This window comes from Miniopterus schreibersii, assembly GCF_964146895.1.
Source record: "Miniopterus schreibersii genome assembly, chromosome: 7".
Taxonomy (NCBI): Eukaryota; Metazoa; Chordata; class Mammalia; order Chiroptera; family Miniopteridae; genus Miniopterus; species Miniopterus schreibersii.
In genome coordinates, this window is record NC_138108.1 from 62,337,610 (window position 1) to 62,364,919 (window position 27,310).

Here is a 27,310-nt window from a genome sequence, read left to right on the forward strand (position 1 = left end):
GTGGACTCACTGTCTTCTTTCAGTTTTCTTGATCTATGTTTTTAAGGAGAAACAAAACTGTTTTTACTGGATCCCTTCTTATCAAAGCATTTATTTTATTTTATTTTTTATTTTATTGTTGAAAGGAGAGCATATGTCCCCGCTTTTCTCCCCATTGTCCCCCTACCCCCGGCACCCCTTCCCCGCCCAGACCTTGAGATCTAGTGACACCGAGACACTGAGCCATTGCTTAAAGCAGTGATTTTCAACCTTTTTCATTGCATGGCACATGTAAACTAATTACTAAAATTCTGCGGCACACCAAAAAATGCATCATATATTTTGCCAATCTTACCAAAAAAAAGTAGGTATAATTGTGATTCATTCACACCAGACGGTTATTGTTGTATTGGCTGCTGTCACTTTTAAATTTGACAGTCTAAGGGAAAAGAAGTCAGTGCCCCTGACGAAATGATCAGGTATTGCATGTTAGAAATTCTTGTGGCACACCAGTTAAAAATTGCTGGTGTAAAGCAAAGAGGTTCATTTAAAAAAAAAAAAAATCAAAACAGTGATTTATTGTCAGTTTTTTTGACTCATAAAGGGAATATAGTACATATTTATACTTTATACAGGATGGGGCAAAAGTGGATTTCCATCCGTTCATATAGAAAATAATATAATAATTGATAAATAACAATACAAGAATATAAACTCTGTGTTTTGTGTACTCACAACTGTGTTTATGTTTTATACAGCCCTCACCCATGATTAACATTTGTGTTTATTGGTTTCCAAGAAAATGTTCTGATATATTCATGAAAATTCTGAAAATTCCTGATATGTTTATGACACACAAACTTTGTTTTCACATGGCCTTAAAACTCTGTATTTTTTATTGTTTTTCATTTTTAAAAAGATTATGGGAGGAGCACAGTCTTTTCATGGAAAGCAGTAACTAATATTTATTTTGTTTAATTCTGAAAGTTCATGGTATTGTGGTTCTTTATAATGCATTCCTTTAGGTCATCATTTCTACCAATTTCTTCTACTTCTCTGACTATTCCAAGTAACATAGTGAAATAAGTTGTTTGTAGAGACCCCATATAATCCCTCCTGTATAGCCCCAGAACTTAAAAAACCTAAGTTTCTTGAAGCAAAGGTTAAAACAAGAAATAGATCTTAACCACGTATTTTTAAGGTATGCTCTAGTATGAAGCAGCTTTATCTGAATTAGTCTCCTTGAAGGTAGTGAAAATATGGCAGACATTCTGTTCTCAGCAATATGGAATAAAACAACATCCATCACTGACACAGAAGCCGACATGGTGGTTGGGCCACAAAGAAAAAAGTCCTACTGTACTTACTGTTGTTGATAACGTAGAAAGCTCCTGACATTGTGGAAGAATATGCTTGTGTTTGAAGCCTCACAGGATAGTATTAAATCATTTAATTCCTCTCTAGCCTTTCCTCCCTGATGCCAACAATCCAACTTCGCATGATATAATAAAACGAACTTATCTGTTGGAGGTATTTTGATAAGTGCTTATGGAAGTGCTGAGTTTTTTGCAAACCCAAGGTGCAGTACAAACTCTGATGGGCTCATCCTATATATTGATCCTTTCCCTTTACAGCCTGGTGGCTGATGTGGTGATATTCAACTCGGTTTTTAATATGGAGTCATTTCTCACTTCTATTGGAAAGTTTATGAAGCTGATTCCTGATCACAGACCCAAGGATCTGGAAAGCATCATCAGACCCAAGTGCCAAGTTATTTACTTTCCCATCAGGTTTCCTGATGTGAGCAGGTCAGTATGTTTGACTTTCCTTTGTCAAATTATTCCCCAACTGTACAGAAATTGGTGTTCTTCTCGCCAATTTTAACTCTTCAGCATAAGCATGGTTAATTAGAGAATGGATTCCGTTTCACCATGCTGTGAATTGCAAAGATTTTAAATAATCATTTGTCCAGCCTATCACTGAATGGTTAGTTCTGATACTGAGTTCTTCCTCTCTTTGCTCTTATTTAGTTGTTTGCTAAAATGAGCTATTTTGACTTTTAACACTTACTGTTGGGGTTCTTTATTTGTTGTTTTGTTAAAGAAGTCATTGTCGAGTGTATTTCTCAACCTTTGCATTCAGCTTATGCCCGTTGATTTATGTGTATCATAGTAACCACTCTAAGAAAATCAATGGTAAATGTTACTGCTTGGATTACTTTCATTTTCCATGCTACTTTCACTACTCTTTTCCCTTCTTCCATTTCTTTATTTTTTTATTATTATTTATATTATCTTAATAAAGAGTTGGGTCACAAAAGCACTTAATTGCCATTTCTCTTTCTCAGTTACTAAGGACATTCTTTATTACCCTCGTTGCTAGGCCCACCCTGAAATTAACAACGTGGCTCAAAGGGAACATTTTAGAATTCCTTTTCGTTTTTGATTAAACCTAGCAAAATTGTTTTTACTACCACCAGAAGTATTTCTCCCTTGTGAATAGTAAGTTTGCTTCGGTGGGACTCACACAAGCTGGGGATGCTGCTGTTTTGTAACTGGCTATGTCCTTAAAAAGAGTTCAGGGACAGCCGTGTCTTGCCTGTCCTTGAAAGGAGGCAGGAAACCATTTATGTCCACACATGCTCTGCAGGGAGTGAGCACTACTCTGTGTTGTGGACTTACTGAGTTCCCCCGGAGTTTGCTGGGGGGACAGTTGTCTTCCTCCACAGCCCTCACACTGGTTTATTTGAGTATCTCAGCAGTAAATATTTCATTGAAGAAAAATCTGCCTAATACAAAGTCAAGTAAGTGAGTCAAAATTTCAGTTAAGACCCCTTGCCCGATCCTTACTTTAAGGAGCTCAGCAAACAGGTGCAGAGAAGCGGCCACTGTCCTGCACTCACGCAGCTGGTTGTTGCCACGGGCTGGATTAAAGTTTAGACCCTATGAGTTTTGATTTAATTTTCTGTTGCCGTCCAAGCTTCCTGTCAATGATTTGTCAAAAACATTTAATGATTCATTTACAGTTCTGAATATTATCAAGCTAAGTGAAACTAAGATGACGATCGATTTTCAGCTATATGTACATGCATATATAATATGTATCTGTATAAATACAATTTTCTTATGTATGATGAGAGGATTTCAACTTTTGAAAACTATAGTTGTTATACTTTAGATCCATGATTAACTCGAACACAGCTTATACGTTAGAGCATATTTTTAAACTATGAACTTATTTTTGACATGCTTATGAGCTTTTTATATAATATACAGTCAAAATATACATCTTTAAGGTGAATAGGTGGTTATAGAACATCTTAAGTATTACTGCTATAGAATTCCAAATAAATAATGTTTTAAATTCATTTGCATATGATATATTCCTCCATCATCATATGTTTAATACACCTGTGGCAATTGAATAGTTTATTAATTTGGACTGTATTACCATAAATACATCTAGCTAAATGGAAGAAGGTTAAGAAATATTGTGGCCAAGATAACATTCATAAGCAAGGTCTTAGCCCAGAGTGTTATTTGAATTATTTTCAAATGGTAATTTGCTTTATCCAACCCAAACTCATATAGTGTAAGTAAGTGATTATTTGCATGAATGACAATCATTCTAATGCCTGCAGTCTTAAAAGAGTATTATTTTGTTGAGATGTTGAAAAATACTTAGTAATTCCAAAGGCAAAATAACTGACGTGATTAAAAAAAATACAAACACAATTTTTGAATGCTTATATCTTTCTCCCTGTACCAATATTACTTGGTCACGGCAAAAATGAGTTTATGTAAAAACAAAGCAGAAGATACCATTAAATTATTAATACAATGTGCTATAATAATATATAATAATGGATATTAATCAGGGGAGGGAAAGAGCTGTATTTCAGCAAAATATGTGAGGCTTTATACTGCTGATAACTGTTAAAACTCAGAGCACATCTGTCACCTAGGAATTTGGTAGCATTTGGCTCGTGGCACCTGCTGTTGCCTAATGCCCTCCTCACCCCCACTGCTTCATTCTCAAAGACTAGAGCAGTATAGTATAAGGAAAGAATATCTACTTAAAAATATTTCATTATGTGTATTAAGCACTTGGGGATAGGAAATCCCTTAAACACTCCGGTTGCACATGCTTGTATTTGAGTCTTGACCACCTTGCTAGCTCTGGGACCTGTATGAGTGAAATGACCCTGAGCTTAGGTTCTTTAAAGGTCATGATTATTTTTACCGTATCACCTCATAGGTATGATGTAGTGACTAAACAAATTGCATAGTGACTGGCGTACAGGAGACTCCCAGTAAAGATGAATTCATCTTATTAACACCCCACCCCATTGTTTTATAACCTGGCACATTTATTGCCACCTGAATATAAAGGACAGTTTTCTCCTCCCTTTATTAATCAACACATAAAAATAGAGAGGTAGTAAAAAAAAAAAGAGAAAGAGAGAAGTATCCTGCCAAAGGTGCAGCCGAATGTAAATGAAAATATTAATTTCTTTATTCTCTTTATCACTCTGGCTCAGTCTTTTGACCTTGCCAGAGTCTGCCCCCCCTGACTGAGCCAACTCCTTACTTTCATTCTTCGGTTGCCCTAATTTTCCCCCTCTGTTCTCCAGGCTAATTTCCATATTCTGTTATAACACTTACTCTCTTGCACATACTCTCAAGTCTTTTGCACCCTTTCCTTCGTATTGGATTAGGAGAAGACATCCGGCCCTACCTAGTAGTCTGCTCTAACTTCGTGACTCCTGGATTCAGATGGAACCTTTGATCTGCCCGGGAAGCCCGCCTCTTTAAAATAACTAATCATGCATTTTCCTTTCTTTGTAAACTTCTAGTAGTATATCTTCTGCCTTCATTCTCAGATCGTAACTGAGAAAACAGAAGCGATGGAGCAGTCAGGTGAGAATCCTGTACTCCGCGGCCGCCGCATCTGTGCAGCTGTGCGCTTCTGGGGCATGGTCCCCGTCTCCACACCTGTTCCTGTGGGTGAACCCACGGTGCTGTCAGGGTCCTTCCTCTCCACTTCTTTGCCAGAGAGAGGCCACTCTTCTCCCAAACTTAAGGACTATTGTTCAAGCAGGTTTTCCTTCTCAATTCTACATCATCAGTTTCTCTTTCTTCTGGATCATTCCTCTTAGCATACAACAATGTTATTGGGTTTTGCATCTTTTAAAAAATTATCTCTTGATTCCACTACTCCCTTCTGCTACTGCCTCATTTCTTTCTCTCGGAGCAAGACTTCTTGAAAGAGTTGTTTCTATTATATTTGTTGTTTCTAATTTCATTCCTACTCTTCTCTCTTAAAGCTACTTCACGGAAACTGTTTTGTCAAGGTCGCCTGTGAACTCCATGCCTCTGCATCCTGTGGTCAGTTCTCAGTCCTGATTTTACTTAGCATGTCAGCAGCAATCGACACACGATGACACGGCCTTCAGTTGGCTTCTAGGACACATAGGTTGCTGCTTTTCAGGCTTGTTGTTGGTTTCTTATTATTACCCTGTCCTTTAAATTTGGACTGGCCTTTGGCACTCTTAATACTTAAAGGGTTGGTAGAGGAAGAGCCAAGGACTGAAATGAGAAAAAAAGATAAATAAGTCAGGAGGTCAACAATGAGAGAATTATCTCGTGGAACAAAGGGAAGAGAGTGTTTTAAGGAGATGGTAAAGTAATGAAATCAGGAGTAACTTTAATAAAGTGGTGACTAGCATGTATCCTTGAATTTTTGAATTGAAGTGTCAGTGGTACCCCACCCTACATTTTGTTAACTCACAGAGAAGTTTCATATGTTCTTTCTGGTAGCCAGAGAAACCTAGGATTCAAGTCTGGATGAGATTTCTTTCTCTTTCTCTCTCTTTGTGGCTCTCTCTTTAACACACACACACACACACACACACACACACACACACACACACACACACACACACTGCTGCTTTTATGGATGAAGGCACCAAGGCCCAGAGAAGTTAAGTGTCTGCTGGTAATCACACAGCTAGATAAAGACAGAGCAGGAACTAGAACTCATATCTCCAAATCTCCATCTAGTGCTCAGCACACCACTGACTGCAATGCAATTTCAGAGGTCTTGATTGTCTGATTGTTCAGCTGACAGCAGATTAACAACATCAAATTGGGGGTGCGATAAAAGCAGGCTCACTGACAGCAGTAAAAAGTGACAGCTGACTGACAGCTTGACAACAAGGGAGGAGAGAGATAAACTATTAAAAAAATATATGAGAAGTGAAAAAGCCTAGCAGCCTGCAGCCCTTCTATGGCAGGGCAGGCAGCTCTTGCACGTGGAAGAACCCCTGCCCGCGTTTGTTCATGATTGTACAGCTTGTACATCAAAAGGACAACTGTGATCTTATTAAGAGAGAGTAAATGGCAGCCAGTAAATTCTGTTTAAGGATGTAAGGAGATGCATAAGCCACTTTGGCAGAAATTATAAATGACAGTAATCGAAGGTTAACTTCATGCCCTACTGTGGGGTATACAGGAGCCTTAGTTACCTAATGGACGATAATAAACGTCTCAGCCCTTTCTCATGTGGTTGTGCTATCTGTAGCTTAGGGGACTAGGGAACGTTTCAACAAGCTCTGTTTTGTAGATCGTCCTGGTTGGAACCTTTCCGTGGACCAGCCCTTTCTTTGCTGCTGGCATACAGGCACCTGCTTCTTCAGCACTGAAGGCAACAGGCCTGCCAGGCAATCGGTGGTCAGCAAAACAGATTTTGCCATATTAATACCATGATACCATGCCTCAGCCTGGTTGGGGTACTATAACAGAATGCCGTAGATCGGGTGGCTAATAAACAACATGAATTTATTTCTCACAGTCGTGGAGGCTGGGAAGTCCAAGATCAAGGCTCTGGCAGATTTGGTTTCTATTGAAGGCCTGCTTCCTGGTTCATGATGACTGTCTTCCCACTGTGTTGTCACCTGAAGGAAAGAGCAGGGGAGCTCTCTGAGGTCTCTTTTATAAGTGGTCTAATTCCATTCATGTGGGCTCCACCCTCATGACCTAATCACTTCCCAAAGGCCCCACCTCCTAATATTATTACCCTCCGGGTTAGGATTTCAACAAATGGATTTTGAAAGAATGCAAATATTCAGCCTGTAGCTTATCGGTAGATACATATGATCTGAAAACGTGGCGGAATGAGACTAATAACAGATATGTTGCAAAGGAAAACTATTCTGTGTTCAAGGATGTAGATTAGATTGAAAGTTAAGGAGATTTTACTGTGCATTTCAAGAGGCATGTTTCACACAGACCTCTGCGATGCTGATGGGTGTGTGGTGAAGGGAAAGGAGACAGTCCTGCAGCCTACCCTAGATCGTGTGACTGTCGTCAAGGCCAGGCCTAGCGGAGTGAGGGAGCATTGCAGATGCAGACCTTTGTGCAAGTCTCAGTCTTTCGAAATCAGAACGTCCAGTCAGAACATTGCTTTCTGACAGCGTCATCTTTAGAGGGTAGAGCTAACCATAACAGCTCACCTTACTGATTCTTACTGTAGCCCTGCATTGTGCAAAGCATATTATACATATTTTACCATTTAATCTTCCAACAATTCTAAAAGATATTCTTTACTTATAGTTGAAGAGACTCAGCCATAGAGAACGTAAATAACTTTGTGCCCACAGTCACAAAGATAATAAAGGTAGAACTAGAAATCAGATACTTTTATCCTGTTTTAGAGCCCAGATTCTTAACAGCCTTTCTGTCCTGCCAGTCCCACAAAGAGAGGTTCTGGTCTTCTGGTCCCTGGGACTTGACACTGACCAGTGAAGGACAGATGATCTATAAAAAGGGAATTGACAGAAGCCTGAACGGAAGGGAACGTGGTGTGGTAATGCTATGGAACAAAGGACTCGAGGCTTTCGACAGCAAACTTTTAAAGGTTGAAATTTTGAAAAAGAGGATACCTGAAGAGGAATGAAAAATTTTAAGAAACAATTCTAATAGTAAAATTGAGGAAGGGCCTAAAGAAGCATACTAGAAAGACTACTTCAAGGGAACACTGTGGGACCAGACTGTTATTTTATGTATAAGACTATTCATTTTCTATTGCTAGTTACCTCTCATTTATCCAAACTCTTTTCTCTTACAAGTGAGCTTCTAGAACGATACCTGCCTCGCAGGGCAGGGCCGATCTGCCATATCCGATGACAGAGATTAAGTGCTCAGGCTGTCAAGGCTTGATTCGTGTATGTATTTGTCACTTGCCAGCTTTCTCAGTCCTATTATGTTATGAAAAAAGAGTTTCAATTTTTTCATTATATTTACCCATAATCCATGTAAAAAAGATTAAGTGTATTATCCATGTTTTTGTTTTTTAAGGAGGGAGTGAGTGGATGCTGTATCCTTAGGAGTTAAAGTTTGGACTTGGAGCAAAATGAAGCCCGTGTGCTTTAGATTAGAAACATGTGGTTTATCTGGGTTTCAGTTCCACCTCAGTCTCCGTGGAGAGCATCAGTGTCAACCTTGGTCATTAGGGAAGAATTTCTTATGTTTCTGTGACCATTTCACTATCTGTTCCTATTTTCCACAAGATTGGATCATCAGAGGTGTCACGGGGGGTAAGAAGAAGTGGATTTTACCTGTGAGTTTCCTCTTTTCACAGTACATCCCAGGAGTAGGGATTGTATTAAATAAGCAGCTCTGCTTCCCTCCTTCCTTTGTTTTGTTTTTTAAAAATCCTTGCCCGAGGATATTTTTTCCATTGCTTTTCAGAGAGAGTGTAAGGGAGAGAGAGAGAAAGCGAGACACAGAGAGAGGCACATCGATGTGAGACACATCCACTGGTTGCCTCCTGTACGTGCCCGACCGGGGCCGGGGATCGGGGATCGAGCCTGCAACTGAGGTACATGCCCTTTGCTGGAATCGAACCCGGAACCCTTCAGCCTGCGAGCTGACACTCTAACCACTGCCTAGGGCCGTCCTTCATTTTTGACTGCAGAGGGTGGAGGAAAACACTCTTGGTCATCATGAGTAATCTCATTTACTGAAATCTTAAGAACGTTTTTGCACATTTCTCTCCACCTTTTCCATGTAGCTAAAATGTGAAGCCAAAACAGAGGTTTATGGACTTTGCCGAACTATTTTAGAAACAAAAATGGGAGAATTTTAAAAACAGTGTGAAAACTTTAAATGAAAACTCTCAGGCTGTGCAAACAAAAACGAGGAGCCTAAGGGCTTTTTGAAGAATTCTTATTAAAGAAAACACTATTTTACATTGCAAAGCAGATGTGTCAGAAAACAACAGCAGATCTGTAATTTGAGAAATTGCGGATGGATAGGACAGAAGGCAGCCCCCGTGGCTCCCCCACCGAAAACTTTTTGTTTTTTGCCGGCAAGTTCTGTTTTTGGGGGTGTTGCCAGAAACACCTTAATCTTCTTACCACATGTGGTCGTATTTCTCAGATATTTTGAGATGTATTGGTGTTAGACATATTTGTAAAAGCACTGCCTATGTTCTATAAAATAATAAAGTGGGTACTGTCTTCTTGAATATTAATCTAGTCCTGAAATAGAAGAAGAGAAGTTTTACTTTGCTTTTACAAATGTAAACGTACCCATATTTGCTAATAATTATTTTGGCTCTTCAAAATGATTATTAGCAAATGAGTCCAAAAATGTGTTTTCTTTAAATGTCATTAATTTTTTTTTTTTTTTATAGAATCACTGTACTAAAAAAATCTTTTGATAAATCATTCCAGTGTTGGGCGCCACTCATTGTGAAGAAATCGCCTTTATATACAATGCAAATCATTCATGCTGCATTTTATTGTCTAGCTGTTAATATCCTAATTAAGAGAAGAGAATTTGAGTTCAGCATATACATATATACAATCCTTTTCATTGTCTGAAGTTATGTAGACTAAACTCTTATTTACTCAAAATTTATTTTTAATGAAATTATCCATATTACTAATTACAACAGTTAGATATCTGCTCTCTTCTACTTATGAATTAACAACCAAACCACCAAAAAAGTGCCCTGAATTCATCAGCAACAACAAAAACTATCCGTTTATCATAGGATGATTAACTCTTGTTCTCTTCAAATATAGAGAACATTTGGCTTGATTTTACATCAAAGGTTCGATATACCTTTTGTTTTTGGTCCTCTTAGTTTTGTCCTAAGAAATTTGGGAGGTAAGAAGCAAAGGCCACAGATCACAGGGTGAAGAAATAACTTAAAATGAGAGAACTTAAAATGATGATGCAAGGGGCTGCATCATCAACCCCAAGGGAGTGAGAGAGGCGGCTTTCTACAAGACGGGCATGAATGTCATCTGACAAACTCGAACTACAGAAGGTCCTCAGGCTCTCCTCCCCTCCTCAGGCTCAGAGGCCATCACCACGGTTCCCGTCAGTCATCCAGGCAAGAACAGATCATACTGTTCATGGTTACGAAGGCTATGTAACCATGCATGTTAGAAAGATTTCAAGTAAATTATTTTGAGTTTAAAGGCTCAAGCTTTGTTATCTTTCTGAAAATCACTTGTTTAAATCATTCCGTTTTGGGAAATGCTGGATAAAAGATGGGAGTCAGCAATATGAGGTGTGGGGATTCTTGTTTGGCCTGTATCACTGACTACAACTGTTCGGCCCAGGGCAAATCCCTTAACCCCTCAGAGCTTCAGTTTTTCATCTGTAAAATGAAAAGTGAAATAGTAATATCTCTCAGGCTTATTATGAAGATCGAGATAATTATTACGATATACTGACTGAGCTCAGTGCCTACAACCTGATAAGTGTTCAGTAAATGTCAGTGGTCTTATTAATACTCTCATCATCACCATGCTGAATATCTGTTGATACGTTCTTTGACAAGCTCAGCCATTCAACATGACTCCAAAAAAATCTGAAAAGCCTAGTAATTTTATAACACACCTGAGGATCTGAAGTTTACCACTAATTCAGATAAATGTAGGGACTGTCTTTTATCTTATCAGTCCACATAACAGCAGCCAAATGGCGCAGTTAGCCATCTGAGTGCACAGAGGGAAAGTCCCGTGTGCCGCTTGCTGCCCACATCTGCCTGGCACCTGTAATCTGAGCTCCCTCATGGCGCTGGCGTGTGGAATGGAGAGTGGGGTGATCGGAACAGAAGTCACTTCAGCTCATTGTTTTTTGAAGAATGCTGGGGAGTGTTTTAAAAAGTTGTTCATTAAAAAATAAACAACTCGGTATGTTCATTCAACAGTAAGCTCCTAGAATAATCTCTTACCCAGAATGGCTTATTCCCTAAGAAATTCCAGATAAAAAAACTTTATTTTATAGCACATTCTTTAAAAATACGCTTCAAAATAATTAAGTGCAATAAAAAAATTTAACGGTCATTTAATTCTTTCAGGTCTTATTCGTGTCTTTGTTCACTGAACATTTATTGAAAGCTTGCTCTTGGTATGGTAGATGCAAGGTATTTTGGGATATAAGGGTGTATAAGGCAGGCTCCTTACTCGAGAGAGCTTTGTAGAAATGATAGACATACTCAGGTGACCCTATGTACAAGATAGGAAAAAACAGTGCTTTTGGTAGCATTTGAACTGGACGTTAAAGACTGACTAAGCTTTGGGCATCATAATAACGGCAATCATTTATCAAGTGCCTTTTCTGGGCATTCACTTTATGTGTATTATATCTAATCTTTACCAAACCTCGGCAAGCTAGGTACTATTATCCTTATTTTCAAGTGAGAAAAGTGAGGTTCAGAAGGTTAAGCTTGCCTGAAATCATGTAGCAACCCAAGCCTTCTGGCTCCAATATGCTGCTGCCGTTAATGCCATGTTATTTCTTGTTACGAGTGAAAGGGGAATGGGTTAGAGTGAGTGCAAGGGCACATTATGTAAAGAGAGAATAGTTACAACCAGATTTGTGGCAGTAAGTGATCATTGGGCCCAGAAGAGATTAATTACCTTTGACTCAATTGGGTAAAGAGGTGGGAAGATTAGAAATGGAAATCAGGGCTCAGGAATTTGGACTTTAGCCTACAGTCATTTGGGAGCCACTACTAGATGAGAAAATGGGGAGTTTTTAAAATTGAATTTATTGGGATGACATTGATTAATAAAATTATACAGGTTGCAGGTATACAATTCTACAATACATTATTTTTATATTGAATTGTGTGTTCACCACCCCAAGTCAAGTCTCCTTCCATCACCATGTATCCCCCCTTTATTTTCTTCTACCTCCCCCCTACCCCACTTCCTTCTGGCAATCAGCAGACTGTGGTCTCTGTCCCTGAGTCTTTCTTTTTTTTTTCTTTGCTTAATCTCTTCACCTTTCTCACTCAGGCCCCCAGCCCCTCCCCTCTGACAGCTGTCAGTCTGTTCTCTGTATCCATGAATCTGTTTCTACTTTATTTGTTCCTTTATTTTATTAGATTCCACATATAAGTGAAATCATATGATACTTGTCTTTCTCTGACTGGCTTATTTCACTTAGTATAATATCTCCAGGTCCATTCATGCTGTCACAAAGGTAAGATTTCTTTCTTTTGTACAGCTGAGTAATATTCCACTGTGTAAATGCCCCATAGCTTTTTTGTTTACTCATCTACTGATGGACACTTGGGCTGCTTCAAAATCTTGGCTATTGTAAATAACGCTTGTAATGAATATAGGGGTGCATATATTCTTTCGAATTAGTGTTTTGGGATTCTTAGGCTATATTTCCAGAAATGGATCACTGGGTCATAAGGCAGTTCTATTTTTAATTTTTTGAGGAAACTCCGTACTGCTTTCCACAGTGGCTGCCCCAGTCTGCATTCCCATCAATAGTGTACTAGGGTTCCCTTTGCTCCACACCCTCGCCAACACTTATTGTTTGTTGATTTGTTAATGGAGCCATTCTGACAGGTGTGAAGTGATACCTCATTGTGGTTTTAATTTGCATTTCTCTGATAGTGATGATGAACATCCTTTCATATGTCTTTTGGCCTCTGTGTGTCTTCTTTGGAGAAGTGTCTATTCAGGTCCTTTGCCCATTTCTTAATTGTATTGTTTGTTTGTTTTGGTGTTGATTTGTATAAGTTCTTTGTAAATTTTGGATATTAACCCCTTATCAGATGTCCCAGAAAATATGTTCTCCCATTGAGTGGGTTATCTTTTCATTTTGTTAATGGTTTCCTTTGCTGTGCAAAAATGTTTTAGTTTGATGTAGGCCGGTTTATTTTTTCCCCTTGTTACCCTTGCCTGAGGTGCTGTATCACTGACAAACAGAATATTTATGGAAGGGAAATGGGAAGCAGAGAAATAAGTAAAAAGTTTACTAGAATATGTTATTGAAGACTTGAACTGGGGAGGTGGCAAACCTATGAAAAGGAAGAAATATACATAAATACACTGGTTGTAGACTTGGCAAGATCATGCGGCAACTTCCCGGAGGGAGTGTTCAGGGATGATCTTGAAGTATTAATTATAGTGACTGGGACAATATCTGTTCTATTGGAGTTGAAAAGCAGGTTTGCATGTGTAAAGATGATGAATTCAGGGTTCTATATGTTGAGTCTGAGATGCTGATGGGTCAGTTGGAGCTGACCAGCAGGGAGTGTCCTCTCTCACCCCAGTGTCATCGTTTGGAACTCCGTGTGATTCGTCATATTGACTTGTGTTTCTAGAAGTTTTAATTGGATTTCTTCTTTCTATTGACATACTCTATAAAGCTCAAATTAATTTTTTCCAAATAAATCCAAGATATCTGTTTTTTGGTCATGTGTTACTGTTTTATAAAAATTACAGAATTTGTAAAAACATCAGAGCTTTTAAACTCTTCGTGTCTGAATAAGCAGGAGCATTGAATTGCTCTTCCCTTTGTCTTCTCAGAGTTCAGTAACTAAATCGCTTTCAGTCCCTTTGGACAGGAAATCCTGAGATCAAGAACTTCCTGTGTGAAGAGAGGTCAGCATGGTCCAGGGCCTAAAAATGGACTGTGACATCAGCACAGCTGAGCTGTTTCGGTACCACCTTTTCTGCTAACCAGTTGGATGATGTTGAGAAAGTTGTTTGACTTTTCACATTTCATTTTTCCCCCTCTCCTGTAAAGTAGAGTAATAGTTTCATTGGGTTGCTGAGAGCATTAAATGAGGTACTATATGTAAGGTACTTAGTAAAATGCTTGAGGCATACTGACCATTTAATAGGTGGTGGTGGTGGTGGTGATTATTGTGTTTAATTTTTGCATTCTCAAAATACCTCTAGTGCTTTCATTTACCTATATGTAATCTTTTAAGTTTTCTATAGTGCCAGAATTCTGCCCCAAATTGTAGTTTGGTATGAGTTCAGTAAATTTAAGAGCATCAGATAATGTTTGCTTATGTCAGCTTCCATTTAAAAACAAAGCAGAAGCAAAACCAGTGTGGCTTGTTCTAGTACTGACTTATCTTTACCATGCTGGACTGAGTGCCGATATTCTATTTAGAAATATTGCCAAGAACATTATATCCAAGAATTATTTTGTATGTGTACTCTTGTCATGTGTGTTGTGTACTTTTGGCCTAATATGCAGTGAACCTCAGACCTTTTTCACATCTAGTGAGATTTGTATTGTTATCTGTAGAGGTGCTTCTGTGAATGTTTAGAAATTATATGCTTTCTTTAAGTTTGGCTGTGTTTGTTCTTACTGCATTTGACTCAATGTTACCTACAAGTTTATTTTTATTAGTAAGTGTTTCTATGAAACTAGTTCTTAAGTAATTGTCATTTTTGTATCGGAACATTTCCAATTTTGTGTATCAGTACTATTAAATATGGACTTAAAGAAACTTTAGCAAATAGTAAGAGTTGAATATAGGAAATCTAGTTATGACTAGATTGTTGTTCTAAACTGAAATCTTGCTCCTGTTCTTTAGACAGCATGAAATGGGAATGGTAGAAGTTTTCTCCTTTTTTTCCCTTGACACACAGTAAAATTCACAAATAATTAGTGGGCAAAGGGAAGACATAGTATTCTAGCATTTCTTCTTTCCTATATGATATATTTTTGTGTATTCATGGAAATACCTTCCTTGTTTGAAAGTCCAGTGCTTCCTGCTCCTATCAGCTAACTCTTAAGTTCATCATTATGGCCTGCAACTCTAATTTTACCTACAGGTAGAGAACTGATTTTCTGTTTGGGACACCCATCTCATTGAATCCTAATCCAAATCTGCTTCATTAAGTATCAACTGATACCCTGAGCAGAACAAGTGATTCTGTGGAGAGATGGAGGGTCTATTCAAAACTACCACATTTCACTTTTATAATGCCAAACTCATTTTATAGTACCAAATCCTAAAGTGTTTTTAATAATTATTTCCCCATGAATTGAAGAAGAATGAATTCGGAAGGACATAAGGAAGAGACAATGGGAAAGTGGAATACACAGGATTAGGCGATCAGTTCTGTTGGAAATAGAAGACAAGGGGGAGAATGAACTTAAAGAAGTTCATAAGTTTTAAAATTATTGTTCTATGAACTGAACTAGAAAAATCAGAAAAAAATGTCGACCACATTTCTATTGTAGACAAATTTGTTTTATTTTCAGTTTTAAGCAGTTGATTTTTTCTTACAAAAAAGTAGAATCAGAACTGTGCAGAACTGGAACAATACCTAAGAAATCAAAACTTTAGAAATCTTCTTTCATTCAATAGCTGGGGAAACTTCATCAGAGAGGTTTCTCCCTAAGGTTTTAGAGCTGTGTCACGGAGAAATCACAATTTAGAAGCCAGGTGAAAAATTCATGAGATTGTTAGATATGTGCATCCAGGGATGTTTATCATATTAGTAATTAGTAGCATAGGATTAACTGGCATTGATAAAATAGATGGATTTCATCAAGAATTGATGGTATTCAGAAATTTCCTAGAAGAGTCTCAAATATTTCAGTTGCATCACAACTTGTTGCTGTTTTTCACTGAAAATATCTAGCTCTTCGATCTGTAACTCATTTTGAGATGAAAATGCATGTGACTCAGCCAACTCTATTTGCTGGTAATATTTTCTCTTCCAGTAAACACTGGGCTACTCCTATAAAACTTATTCTACGGGTGAGAAATAGGAGTTTCCAGCATTTGAATCTCAGAACCTGAAAATGAATTTAATCATCTCCCTTTTCTGGGATTTGGTGCCACACATTTTGAATGAACCATATTATGTACAGCTATCAAAAGTATCAAAAAAATGTATGCTTTCTTTTTTGCAAGTTTTGTATGAATTTGTAACCTGTATGATTAGAAAGTTTTCTTAAGCTTTCTCTCCATGTCTCTCTCCAAAGAATATGAAAATTTCCTTTGCATGAGGCTTTGGTGACAGGCCTGTGCTGCCTCTCCTAGGGCTATCAGGTGAATTCCTCTTTTTATCGTTGAGACCTGTATGGATAGCTGGCTGATGCCCCCCGGGGTGAGCTGATGGGTTAGTTCAGAGGACCCCACAGTGGAGGGTGAGGGTGGTGGGGGAGGTCTCGTGGATTAGGGGAGGACATGTGGTGCAGAGGGAAAACATAAACTTTTGAGTCACTTGGCTTTCAGTCTTGGCCCAGCCTCAAATTATGTCACCCTCCCTGACCCTTAATTTCCCTAACATTAAATCATAGAGTTGAAGTGAGGATTAAGTGAGAGAGAGCACAGATAAACTGTTTCACACAGGGCATGGTTTATATTTATGCGCATCTCCCTGCCCTTCCCCTCTGTAAGATCACACCTGCTACTCTCTTTTATTACCAATTTTAACTGCCACTCACGGGCATCTGAACTCACCTGTTTGTGTTGCTACCTTAATATCTGATGCTTTTGGTGATTATTAAAATATATAAGGTTTAATTTGTTCTCATGGATAATGTTTAGTTGTTTGTTTTTTATCTCTTCTCTCATGACTAACTTAGTTCACTTAAATAACTTATTATAATAAGTCTTTAGTTACTACCTTGAATGCACTTGAGATACCCAGTACCCTTTCCTGCTGCTTCTGGATACTTTTCACTAGCTCTGCTTTGTTTACTTTTAATTCTTCTTTTGTCTGCCTCTTTTATGTTTTACTTTACAGCTATTGTTCAGGGTTAGAGCTTGTAATGGGGCTGCTACAGTCAATAAAAGTCAGTGGAATTACATTTTACTTTCTGTTCCCATCATCATATGCGGTTGTGGGGTGCTAGGTTCTGATTGAAAACTTGTTTCTACTCATGTTGGAGATACTTCTTTGACATCTCATGAATGCGCAGGTTGGTCGAGGGTGAAGTACTTCTGCCTGAAGGTAGATAAGCAAGCATTTTATGGTAATGGATTCTTTATTTTATTATTATTATTTTTTAAATATGTCTTTATTGATTTCAGGGAGAGGAAGGGGAAGGGAGGGAGAGAGAGAGACATCAATGATGAGAGTCATTGATCGGCTGCCTCCTGCACGCCCCCGACCGGGGATTGAGCCCGCAACCTGGGTTTGTGCCCTGACCGGGAATCGAACCTCAATCTCCTGGGATCATAGGTCGATGCTCAACTGCTGAGCTACGCCGGCGAGGCGGATTATTATTTATTTTCTAAACATGCAGGTGGCAGGAAAAAGTGTTTGAGATTGTATAGTTTATTGCAGACAAATCTGTAACACAGATAATATACCCAAAGCTAACTGTAAGTTCAAAAACCTCTTAGATACTCTATTGTTTCTGGCAGAAACTCCTCTTGTTACTCCAAAAATGATTACATTAGAATTGTGGCCCTCCAGAAATATAATCCTTGGGTAATAAATCCCCTTCCAGTTGATGAAGCATCATTCCATGAAACATCTCTTTGGGATCTAATTGTTTGACCTGGATTAATAATATATGATGATATGTATGCCCTCAAATAATGTGATTTTGTTCCCCTTTAAAAAAATAATTCGGTCAGTTGTAACCATGTTGGTAAAATATAGCCTCAAGCTGTGATTTTCAACATTGGCTGCATAGTATAATCACCTTGGAGCTTTTTAAAAAAATTCCATTGTCCAGATCAATTAAATTACCATCTCTGCTACTGTAGTTTTGTTTTGTTTTTAAGTTCCCCAGGTTATTCCACTGTGTGGTCCAGGTTGAGGACCACAGACCTAAAGCATCTCCATAAATAACGATCTGGGGAAGGTCCATGTAACTGCAGTAGCCTCTCCTGGTACCGCGACACCTTTTCAGGATTGCCCAAATGTACGTTCCTGCCTGCAGTTGTCCTCAGGCAGTCTATAGTGAAAATTCAGTGTCTTCATGAAAATGAATTTGTATAATTCTCTGGCTGTCCTGATGAGAAATAAGAAAATGTTAGAAATTGTATTTATCCTTGATCTCTTTCTCCATACGCGTTGGCATCCCTCCATTTCCCATTGACTGAACGTTCAGTTTTTCTCTTCACTGTTTTTCTTGGGTGACATTGGGAATTTTACCATCTGATGAAGGCAGATGTATTTTCAAATAAAAATGTCTCAAGCATTTGTTCTTCCTACTACTCCTTTCTTTGGCAGAATATTCATATAGTTGATAAATAGTTTGCTTTCCTTAAATACCTTTTCATATATTCTTTGTAGCATGTTTCATGGGTATTTTAACCTAGTTTTATGGTTTTTCATGAAATAAGGTATTTTCTAAATATGTTATGCTGAATTTAACTGAAATAAGCACTGAAATAAGCAGTTGTACTGTATGCCTTTAAAATGATGATGATATCTTGCATTTTAGGGTAACACTTGCATCCTGAAGATTCCAAAGCACACTGCGAGTGGTTACAAATTATACAGTGAAGCACAGTCAGTCCCCACTGTGGAGCAAAGCACAGCAGCTGTTTAACAGCTCATCTCCACACTACACAGCAGGCTAGGGTAGGAAGTGAAGAATAATACTGGATTCACTTGAAAAATTGCTAGGGGGGTGAGGTAAGCAGAATGTAATTACCTAAGTTGGAATTTATCCAGAACATAAGGCTAACACCTCCAGTCTCAGAAGAGAAAGCTTTGGTTCTTTAATAACCATGCACTTGCAGTCGATGTAACTGAATTGTAAGGGTGCTTCTACCCTTCAGACCATCAGTGTATGCTCTAACGGTATCCCAAATGAGACTTAAGGAAAAAACACCTCTTTTTAAAACACACATGTTCATACTAACTCAGGGAAGGTAGGTAGATGCCTTGCATGCCATCTTTGGCCTTTAAGGGCTGGAACTTGTTGAGGACTCTGATCGATTAGTGATGTCTGCCACAGGCACGCGCAAAGTCATGCTTACACTTGTGCCATATTTTTGTCAAGCTAGCAGTAATAATCAGCTACCGCTTTCCTGGATGATTTAGCAGTACTCTCAGTTCTTTTCAAAACTCCTGGTTATTTTTAATCACTGCTGCAGACTTATTTAAGTTTTCCAGAGAAAATTTGAAGAGAAAGGGGCATTGGTCATTCTTTAGTAACCATGATTGGTGGGGTGGAGACAAAAAGACATAACTTTAAGTCAAAGTATCTCAAAGCGAAAAATGTCCAGCAAAGGCTACAATGTGGTGTCAGGTTGGGTTTTCATTTGGGAAAAGAATCCAGTCAGTGTCGGGGGGAATCAGACAGGAATGAAGCTGAGGAACACAAGGGAGCAGAAACATGTTACTAAGTCAAGGTGAAGACTGTAAATCAGAATTTGGTTTGTTGGAGGAGTGTTGGGAACATGGGTAGCAGGGCCAGGCCGGCCTGGGGCCCTGAGTCTGAGAGCAGCACCAGGGATAGCTCCCAGTGACGGCTTCTGGGCTCTTCAGCTCTTTCCCCTTCAGCCCTGCCCCTCGGCCTGGCACTGGCAGCTCTGTGGCTTAGTAAGGCCTATAAAATCAGGGAAATGGACCCTTTCATCCTATACCTGTGAATATGAGTAATGAGTTTACGAGGGAGTTACTGTATAGTTCATTTTACGTATCTTATTTAATTCGCACAACCTTTTGTGTTAGGTAACGTCACGCATTTACTATGAGAAGATGAAGTAAGAAATTTGCCCAGAGTCACATTTCAAATAAAGGGTGAATCACACTTTGATATCTTTGGCTCCAAAGCTTGTGTTCATAGGACCATGCCACGAAGTTGCATGAGAAGTAAGCATTTGAGTGACACTTGGGGCCATTAAGCAGGCTGGCTGAAGGGACATTTGGGGGTTTCAGAGCCCAATTGAGAAGGGAATTTACAATGCTGCTGGTAACAGGCTTCAGTGTGGATAATTTGTGTGGTTTTCTGTGCCCCAGAATTATTATTGATAGAGTTGTGAGAACTTCCAGTGTCTGTGGTCCTTCTTTTGCCGTGATGGACGCATTCAAGCAGGAGGATCATGTGTCAGCTTGTTCAGAGCGAATTCCTGCATCTTTGTGACTTTGGGGAAAGTGACCTCTAACTTACTTTATACTCTGTGATATTTTGATTCTAGGTCTTATATCTCTGTCCTGTTCCCTATTTTATTTTCCCCATACATGCCAGTATGAATTGCTGTGGGAACCTTCTTACGCTCTGATTTAGATAATATGGAATCTTAAGCTTCTTTTTCCAAATATCCAAATATCTAATATAAAAACCGAGGATAAAAATTACTGATAGTTTTCTAATCTATAGTCATATGCCCTAACTCTTCTGGGCAGTTGGTTTTCCTTTTCTAAGGAGTTTCTAAGAAAGAACTCTAAAGCATTTTTGGTCAGTTGGCCAATGTAATAAAAAGGATTGGTCTAAATAATCCTTTAAAGTTCTAAATAGAATAATAAAATGTTCTTTTCATTAGACAGAGAGTGATGTGGAGAAAAACCAAATTGTATTTACTTATCTACATTTTAAAATAATTTCAGTACTTATAGAACAGGCATGAAAACTCAATTTTATATCTGCCTTTACAGTCCAGTTTATGCCTGAAACAAATTCGTATGTTCAGGTTTCAAAATTCCTAAAAGTGCCTTATAGTGGAAAAACTGGCAGACCCTTAATCATAGTAATGCTGTTATATTGTGTTTAAAGACTCTGCAAGTTCTCTATTATTGTACCTTTATGATAGTAAAAATACTGTTCTGTCATTGTAAGAACAGTGTGATAATGCAATTGGGAAAGTTGAGGAGAACATATGGATAATAGCTGGATCCAGTTTTACAGAAAACTCATCTTTTCCCATGGCTTTTAGTTACGTTGTTAGGACAGTGTGTCAGAATCTACTTACATGGCATTGGAATCTTTATACACATGTTATTGCAACGGTTTAAAAAAGTAACTGAGGGGTACTCTAATAATTCATATGGTATCTAAAAGGAGGTATAAATCATTTATTTAACAGATATATTTGCCTTCCTTCTAGAGGATGTTAGCCATAGGTGTGGTGTGTGGGGTGTGTGTGTGGGGGGGTGCGTGTGTGTGTGTGTGCCCATGTAGCATGATTTTGGATGTGTACAAGGCAGTCCTATTGCCTTGTACACTGACCGTTCAGTAGAGGTTTTTGGCTCCGGCTGCATATCAGAATCCTGTGGAACGTTTAAAGATGCTTATGCCCAGGCAGCACCCCACCCCAATCTGCATTTCTGAGGATAGAACCTAGTCATCAGCACATTTTGAAGCTTCCCAGGTTGAGAACCACTGATGAAATACACGAATGCTCAGTAAAGCATTGAAATCTTGTACACCTGTAGGTAATCGCATGGAGGAGATGAAAGAAAATCTCTCCCCTTATCCTAATACAGGGGAGAGATTTTTCTGGAGGGTGGTGGTAGGGTGATTCTTAAAATTTTAGGGGTGACCAGCTAGATCATAATATAAATAAAGTATAAGCTGAAGTAGAATTTTATCTGGTACTCTTTTCTTTAGCAGTGACTTAAGTAAAACACCTAGAGAAAGATGTAAAACACCCACAATTCACCTGGCCACTTGTGCAGTGTTTTTCCTTCACTCCAGCCACCGTGCGACCTGAATCTTGATGATTAATAGCTCTTATAATATTTTCTTAGCTAGTCTAACTTCAGTTGCAATACTTTTTCTTCTAATGTCTTACCCTTATAAAATAGCACTACACTATTTTTTCTCAATAAATTCTACTGACACATGGTCCCACAGATTAATTATAAATTGCATAGAAGTTCTGCCCTTTGTCGGTTTTCAATGTGTAGCTTTATCTCCCCGTTTTCCTTGTCTTCCCGAGCTAAATGGAATTAGAAGCTTAAAGAAACCTGTTTAACATGGAATCTATTCCTATTCTCTTATTTTAAACAATAGCGCTATTAATTTTCGTCCTAGACTCTTCAGTTTCTTTACTATTTTCATTGTTGTTATAATTTAAAAAGAATCATCTCTATTTTTGCAAACCCACTTATTTCACAACATTGTATAAACACCTTTTTAGGGAGTCCTTTCCTTCAGATGCTGTGTTACTGTTTTTACCCGATGGGCTGTCTCCATAGACGTGGTTGGGAATACCAAATAACTTTTTATTATCTTCATCTCTCCTTTTCTGTTTTTCTAAGGAGGAGATGAGGGGGGGAAGGGTATCAAAAGGAACTTAGACAACCATGGAAATGAATGTTGGGCCACTTTGCCTCGGGTACTTTAAAACACCCCAAGGTGGATGGAAAGCGTAACTTTGGGGCTTGGACCATTTATCACTGAAATTATAATGCTGGCACAGCCCTGCAAATATTTCCTTACAGGGTTTCGTAGACATTTCACAATAAATGTCTTCTGTTAAAATGGTCTTAGGTCCTATAAAGTCAAGTCTGTATTCCAGGAGGAATTCTTGTGCAGTTATTTAATAGTGTCCCTTTCACAATACTTTTCGTTCCCATTGCAATTCTGGTGTCTTTGACCAGAGGGTAGAGACAGCGAACACTGAGCCTTAACTGTTCCCTCTACATGATTGAGGGGAAAGGAAATATGGCCTTAGAGGGTTATATTTAAGTATGGAAACTATCATTATGACTGAGATGCTGACCCAGTCACTGACCCTTTGAGGGAGGGTGAATTAGGATAGGAAAATATGGGAAAAAAAGTGAATTGATTAGAAATTACAAAGACCATGACTGTAATCCTCACCAAACACTGTAATAATCAATAAAAGGCAGAGCCGATGGTGTGTTTTTGTGGTTTAGGTAGCTTTTGGAATGGTATGATTTAAGAGGTAGCTGAGAAGATCCCTAATTTTCTCCCCAACCTCCCTCTACTACTTCCTGAAATTCTGCCACCAACGTGTGAAGTGGTTCTTACTGAATTCCTGTTTGGAGTTGGAGGTTGCCGAAATTATATATAAAATTTTATGGGGATGTGCATATGTGTGTTTTTTGAGAAGACCCATAGCTTTCATCAGAGCTTTATGTTCCATAAAGACTCTATTTAAAAGCAGATGTACATAGTATAGTTTTTATTTATAATTTAGTGGGAATTTAGCCAAAGTGATGTTCTTGATACCTTATTGAGATGTACTCATTGATTTTTAAAAATTTATTATTTTTGTTATTTTTAATATGTTTTTACTGATTTCAGAGAGAGGAAAGGAGAGGGAGAGAGAGAGAGAGAAACATCAATGATGAGAGTCATTGATCGGCTGCCTCCTGCACGCCCCCTCCTGGGGATCAAGCCTGAAACCCGGGCATGTGCCCTGACCGGGAATCGAACCATGACCTCCTGGTTCATAGGTCGACACTCAACCACTGAGCCATGCTGGCCAGTGATATATTTAAAAAAAAAAAAAAAAATCAGGATGGAGGTTAGAGATTTCTGACCTTCCTTCTGAGATCCAAAACTACAACTTAGATGTTTCAATTCCAGATTCCTGTTTTCTTTTTCAGAAACCCAGAAAGAGAGGCGTTTTAGATGAGAGCTGATACAGACTGTGGGGCAGGCCCTCAGGCTTGAAGGAGCTAACCGGAGGGTAACATGCTGGTTCTAAGTACAGGAGGTGCAGTGAGCCAGGTGCGCCAGAGGGTAGAAAAAGTGACGTGCAAAAGAGGGGGGAAAGGTAACAAAACCAAACATTTCCTCAGATATTTTTCACAACTTTTAGTCACCGGATACTAGAGGGAATTGCAGTTTGCATTCCCAGCAGGTCTTTATTATATGCCACAAGTCTCAGGCTTTTCTCTTGCATTCTTTCATAAACTTTTTGGAGATTTATCCTTTGACTTTCCAACACTTGGCTATCTGCTACCTAATGTCCTAATGACATTTAGTGACGGTACCTTTGTCACTTTGCACTGGTGTAGCATTTAAAAGTATTTACTATTTTTTCAATGTGTGAATTAATTTTATATTTTAAATAGCACTTTGTAGTCTCTAGGGAAGGTATTGTTAACTTTTTTTTTGTATAAATGATGAAACAGACATAGGGTGCTTATATTCTAGAAGTTCTGGATTTAGTGAAAGAGAAACAGCAGAAGAAAAGAACAGCAAGAACAGTTGTTTAGATAGTCTTCAGTTTAATATTGAAGATTTCTTCTTTTGTTTTCTTAAAACAGTCCTGTGAAGCAGGTACTCTTATTGTTTTATTTGACAGATGGGACAACCAAAGCATAGCAGGCCTAAGTAACTGTCAGAGGCCATCACTTCTGAAGCTGGACTCCAGCCCTGGCCCTGGGATTTGAGAATGTTCCTGTGTCACCACCCTGCTGTGTAGCTTCCCTGGTCATTCGTTATACCATGTAATGGGTGCAGGCTGTGTGGGGTGCAGCCAGAGCCAGAGTTGGCGCAGACGTAGCAGAGGAGGTGAGCTTGGAGCTGTCTCGGAGGGTGGGCAGTGCCCTGAGCCATGGTGCAACTTGCCCTTTCGGAAAGGCAGTCATGCCTCACAGTTAGAACTTAGGGTGCTGTTATCTCGGGGTTCAGCATGCGACTGCACATGATTAGTGTAAACTTAGAATCAAAACTTACATTTTCTGAATTCCTTGAGGCCTTTTCAATGCCCCTTCATCATAATTCTTTGTCCAGTTTTGTAAATAATGAACTCTGGGAATTAATCCTGCAAATGTCACTTCCTGAGGGCATACTTATTATTTTTGGTCCACTTATTTTGCCCAGACTTTGCCTGCCCTATATTTGAACATTCAAATTCTTATCTACTGCATAACATCAAGGATTAATTTATGAAACATTTTTTTAAACCCACTGTGTGTCCAGTGTTCAGATAGATTCCGGGGATCCAAAATTATTAAGTGCTTGGCTATCCAGCAGTTTTCCACACCTTTATGGCAAATGCAAATTCAACATCACTCAGCATTATTTGCCAAATTCAAAACGTTCATATGTGTATTTTTATGAATGTTTGTGTGTGTCAGACCTGCTTAAGACATATCCTGTGTCTTAAAAATATTTCCAGTTCTTCATCTTGGTAATAACCAGAGAGATATTTAGTTTTCTTGAAGATAGATAAACCTTTGCATTCAACAGTTTGTAGCTGAATTGTAAAATGGAATTCATAAGAGAACTGATTGATAGAGTGGCTGCTTACTGTAACAGTTTTCAGATGTCATGGCATTTTTACAGCATGCTACAGAGTTGAAGACAAATGAGAAAATAAAATAATAGTTGAAAACACTTGCAGCTGATATGAATGTTGAAGGACAGTAACACATTTCAAGTCATATAACAAACAAGATTGCTAGGAGACAAATGTTATTTTTAAAAGATTATTGCACTATAGGTCTTAGATCAATCTTGAGTGCTTTAAAATACATGTACACCGATATTTGATATATATGCATAGAAAATTGACATTATGAAACTCACTAGCTGTTTGCACAGAAAACACACCCCGATCAACCTGTCAAATAGAAACTAACCTCACACTGACCTATTTAAAAACCCAAGTCAGTTATTTATTATCACGAGAACAAGACACTAGCAAAATAAAATTATAGTATTTATCGCTCAAATGTTAAGATTTTTTATACTCTAATGGTTAAATTGATTATTTCTTTATTATGTCTAGAAATTTCATGTACTTAAAAATGATGTATCGCTAGGATGTTAATTACTTTCTGAGACTGGAAGTTTTCATAATTCCTAGCTTTTCTTTCCAGATTAGGTGCCTGGGCTGAATTATGGAAATTAAGAAATAAGAAAATGGGGTTACGCTGAAGAGAGGCAGAATGGATGGAGTTGAGAGATTCAGAAAGTTTAACAGGGAAAAGATAAGCCTTGATGATTTCACTGGTTGGATTGGAAAAGACAAGAGACTGCGAGCTGTGTGGGTCAGGCGTTGGCTGGTTAAGTGAGGAGGTGGGTGGATCCTGCTGACTGAAGGTCCAGAGGGAAGGAACTGACCCTTAGTACCGAGTCGGGGGTATGGAAGGTGCTCTCAGTGTGAGAAGTCCTTTTTAACAGAGAGGCCGGTGTTCACCGGTCTTCGCTTACTTACTATCCACCTACTGCTTCACGAGGAAACTGAAAACTATTCTAGGGTGTGCCTGTGATCCTAGATTAACACAGAAACCCAGGCCGCTCGAGAGTGTGGGTATTGGGAAAGGGCCTCCAAGGCAGCACCGTGCTTCAGGGAAGATGTTCTGTTCCCCTCTGTGCTCTCACCCGCAGGGCCTGGGGCTTAATTTTCTTACTTGTAACATGGAAACAATAATGTTTTCCTTACTAGCCTCATGGGACTTTAATTTATGTGAAAGGGCTTTATAAGTCCTGAAGCGGTATACAGTGAAGAGTGGTATTATGATGACAGGGGGAAAATCAGAAGCAGATTACCTGAGACTTTCCGTTGTCATATTTCCCTATAGTTTTTTTCTCTCTCCCAGAAGTGGGGGAAACAGTAGAAATGGTTCCGTTTTAGCTCACTTGAACCCATTTCCCAGAGACAGGAAATGAAAGTCCCCTGGCTTTGAAGGCGCTTTGTATGCACATCCTGTGTTTGTAACCTGTTGCCCCGTGTATATGCCCCACATGCGTACAGATTGCACATCCATGTTCAAGCGGGCAAACCTGTTTAGGAGGGCGCGCCCCAGGACATTGCCTGTGGCTGTGTAGGAACGATGGGGCTGGGGTGATTAAAAATTTGTTTTCTTCCTACTTTGTTTATTCATGTTTTCTAAATTGTCACTAATTATATACGTACACATAACACACACACGCAGATGTAAAAAATTCAAATGGAATCTTTTCTTTGGCAACCCAGTGTTTGCTTCACTTGCTCGGTTAACACTGACTAATACTTACATATGTAAATACAGAATTTGCTATTTTAAAAACCATTTACTGGAAGAAAAAGCACCTGGCAGAAATTGCTGACATGGTGGAATGTTATGGTATGCACGTTTATGTGAAGGAGAGCCATGCTTTACATGGATACGTTTTTACTCACTCAACGTGCCACTTACACACCTTCTACACCTTTC

At 38.8% G+C, this 27,310-nt stretch overlaps 1 protein-coding gene across 3 annotated transcripts in view; it reads left to right on the top strand.

The window, feature by feature from the left end:
- The window catches only part of GTDC1 (glycosyltransferase like domain containing 1), a 337,642-nt gene that overhangs the window by 157,151 nt on the left and 153,181 nt on the right, over window positions 1–27,310 (top strand). For all 3 annotated transcript variants that reach the window (XM_081143377.1, XM_081143376.1, XM_081143378.1), the window contains one exon: window positions 1,614–1,787. In XM_081143377.1, the coding sequence (XP_080999503.1) occupies window positions 1,614–1,787 (174 nt within the window). The remainder of the gene's footprint in view (window positions 1–1,613; window positions 1,788–27,310) is intronic.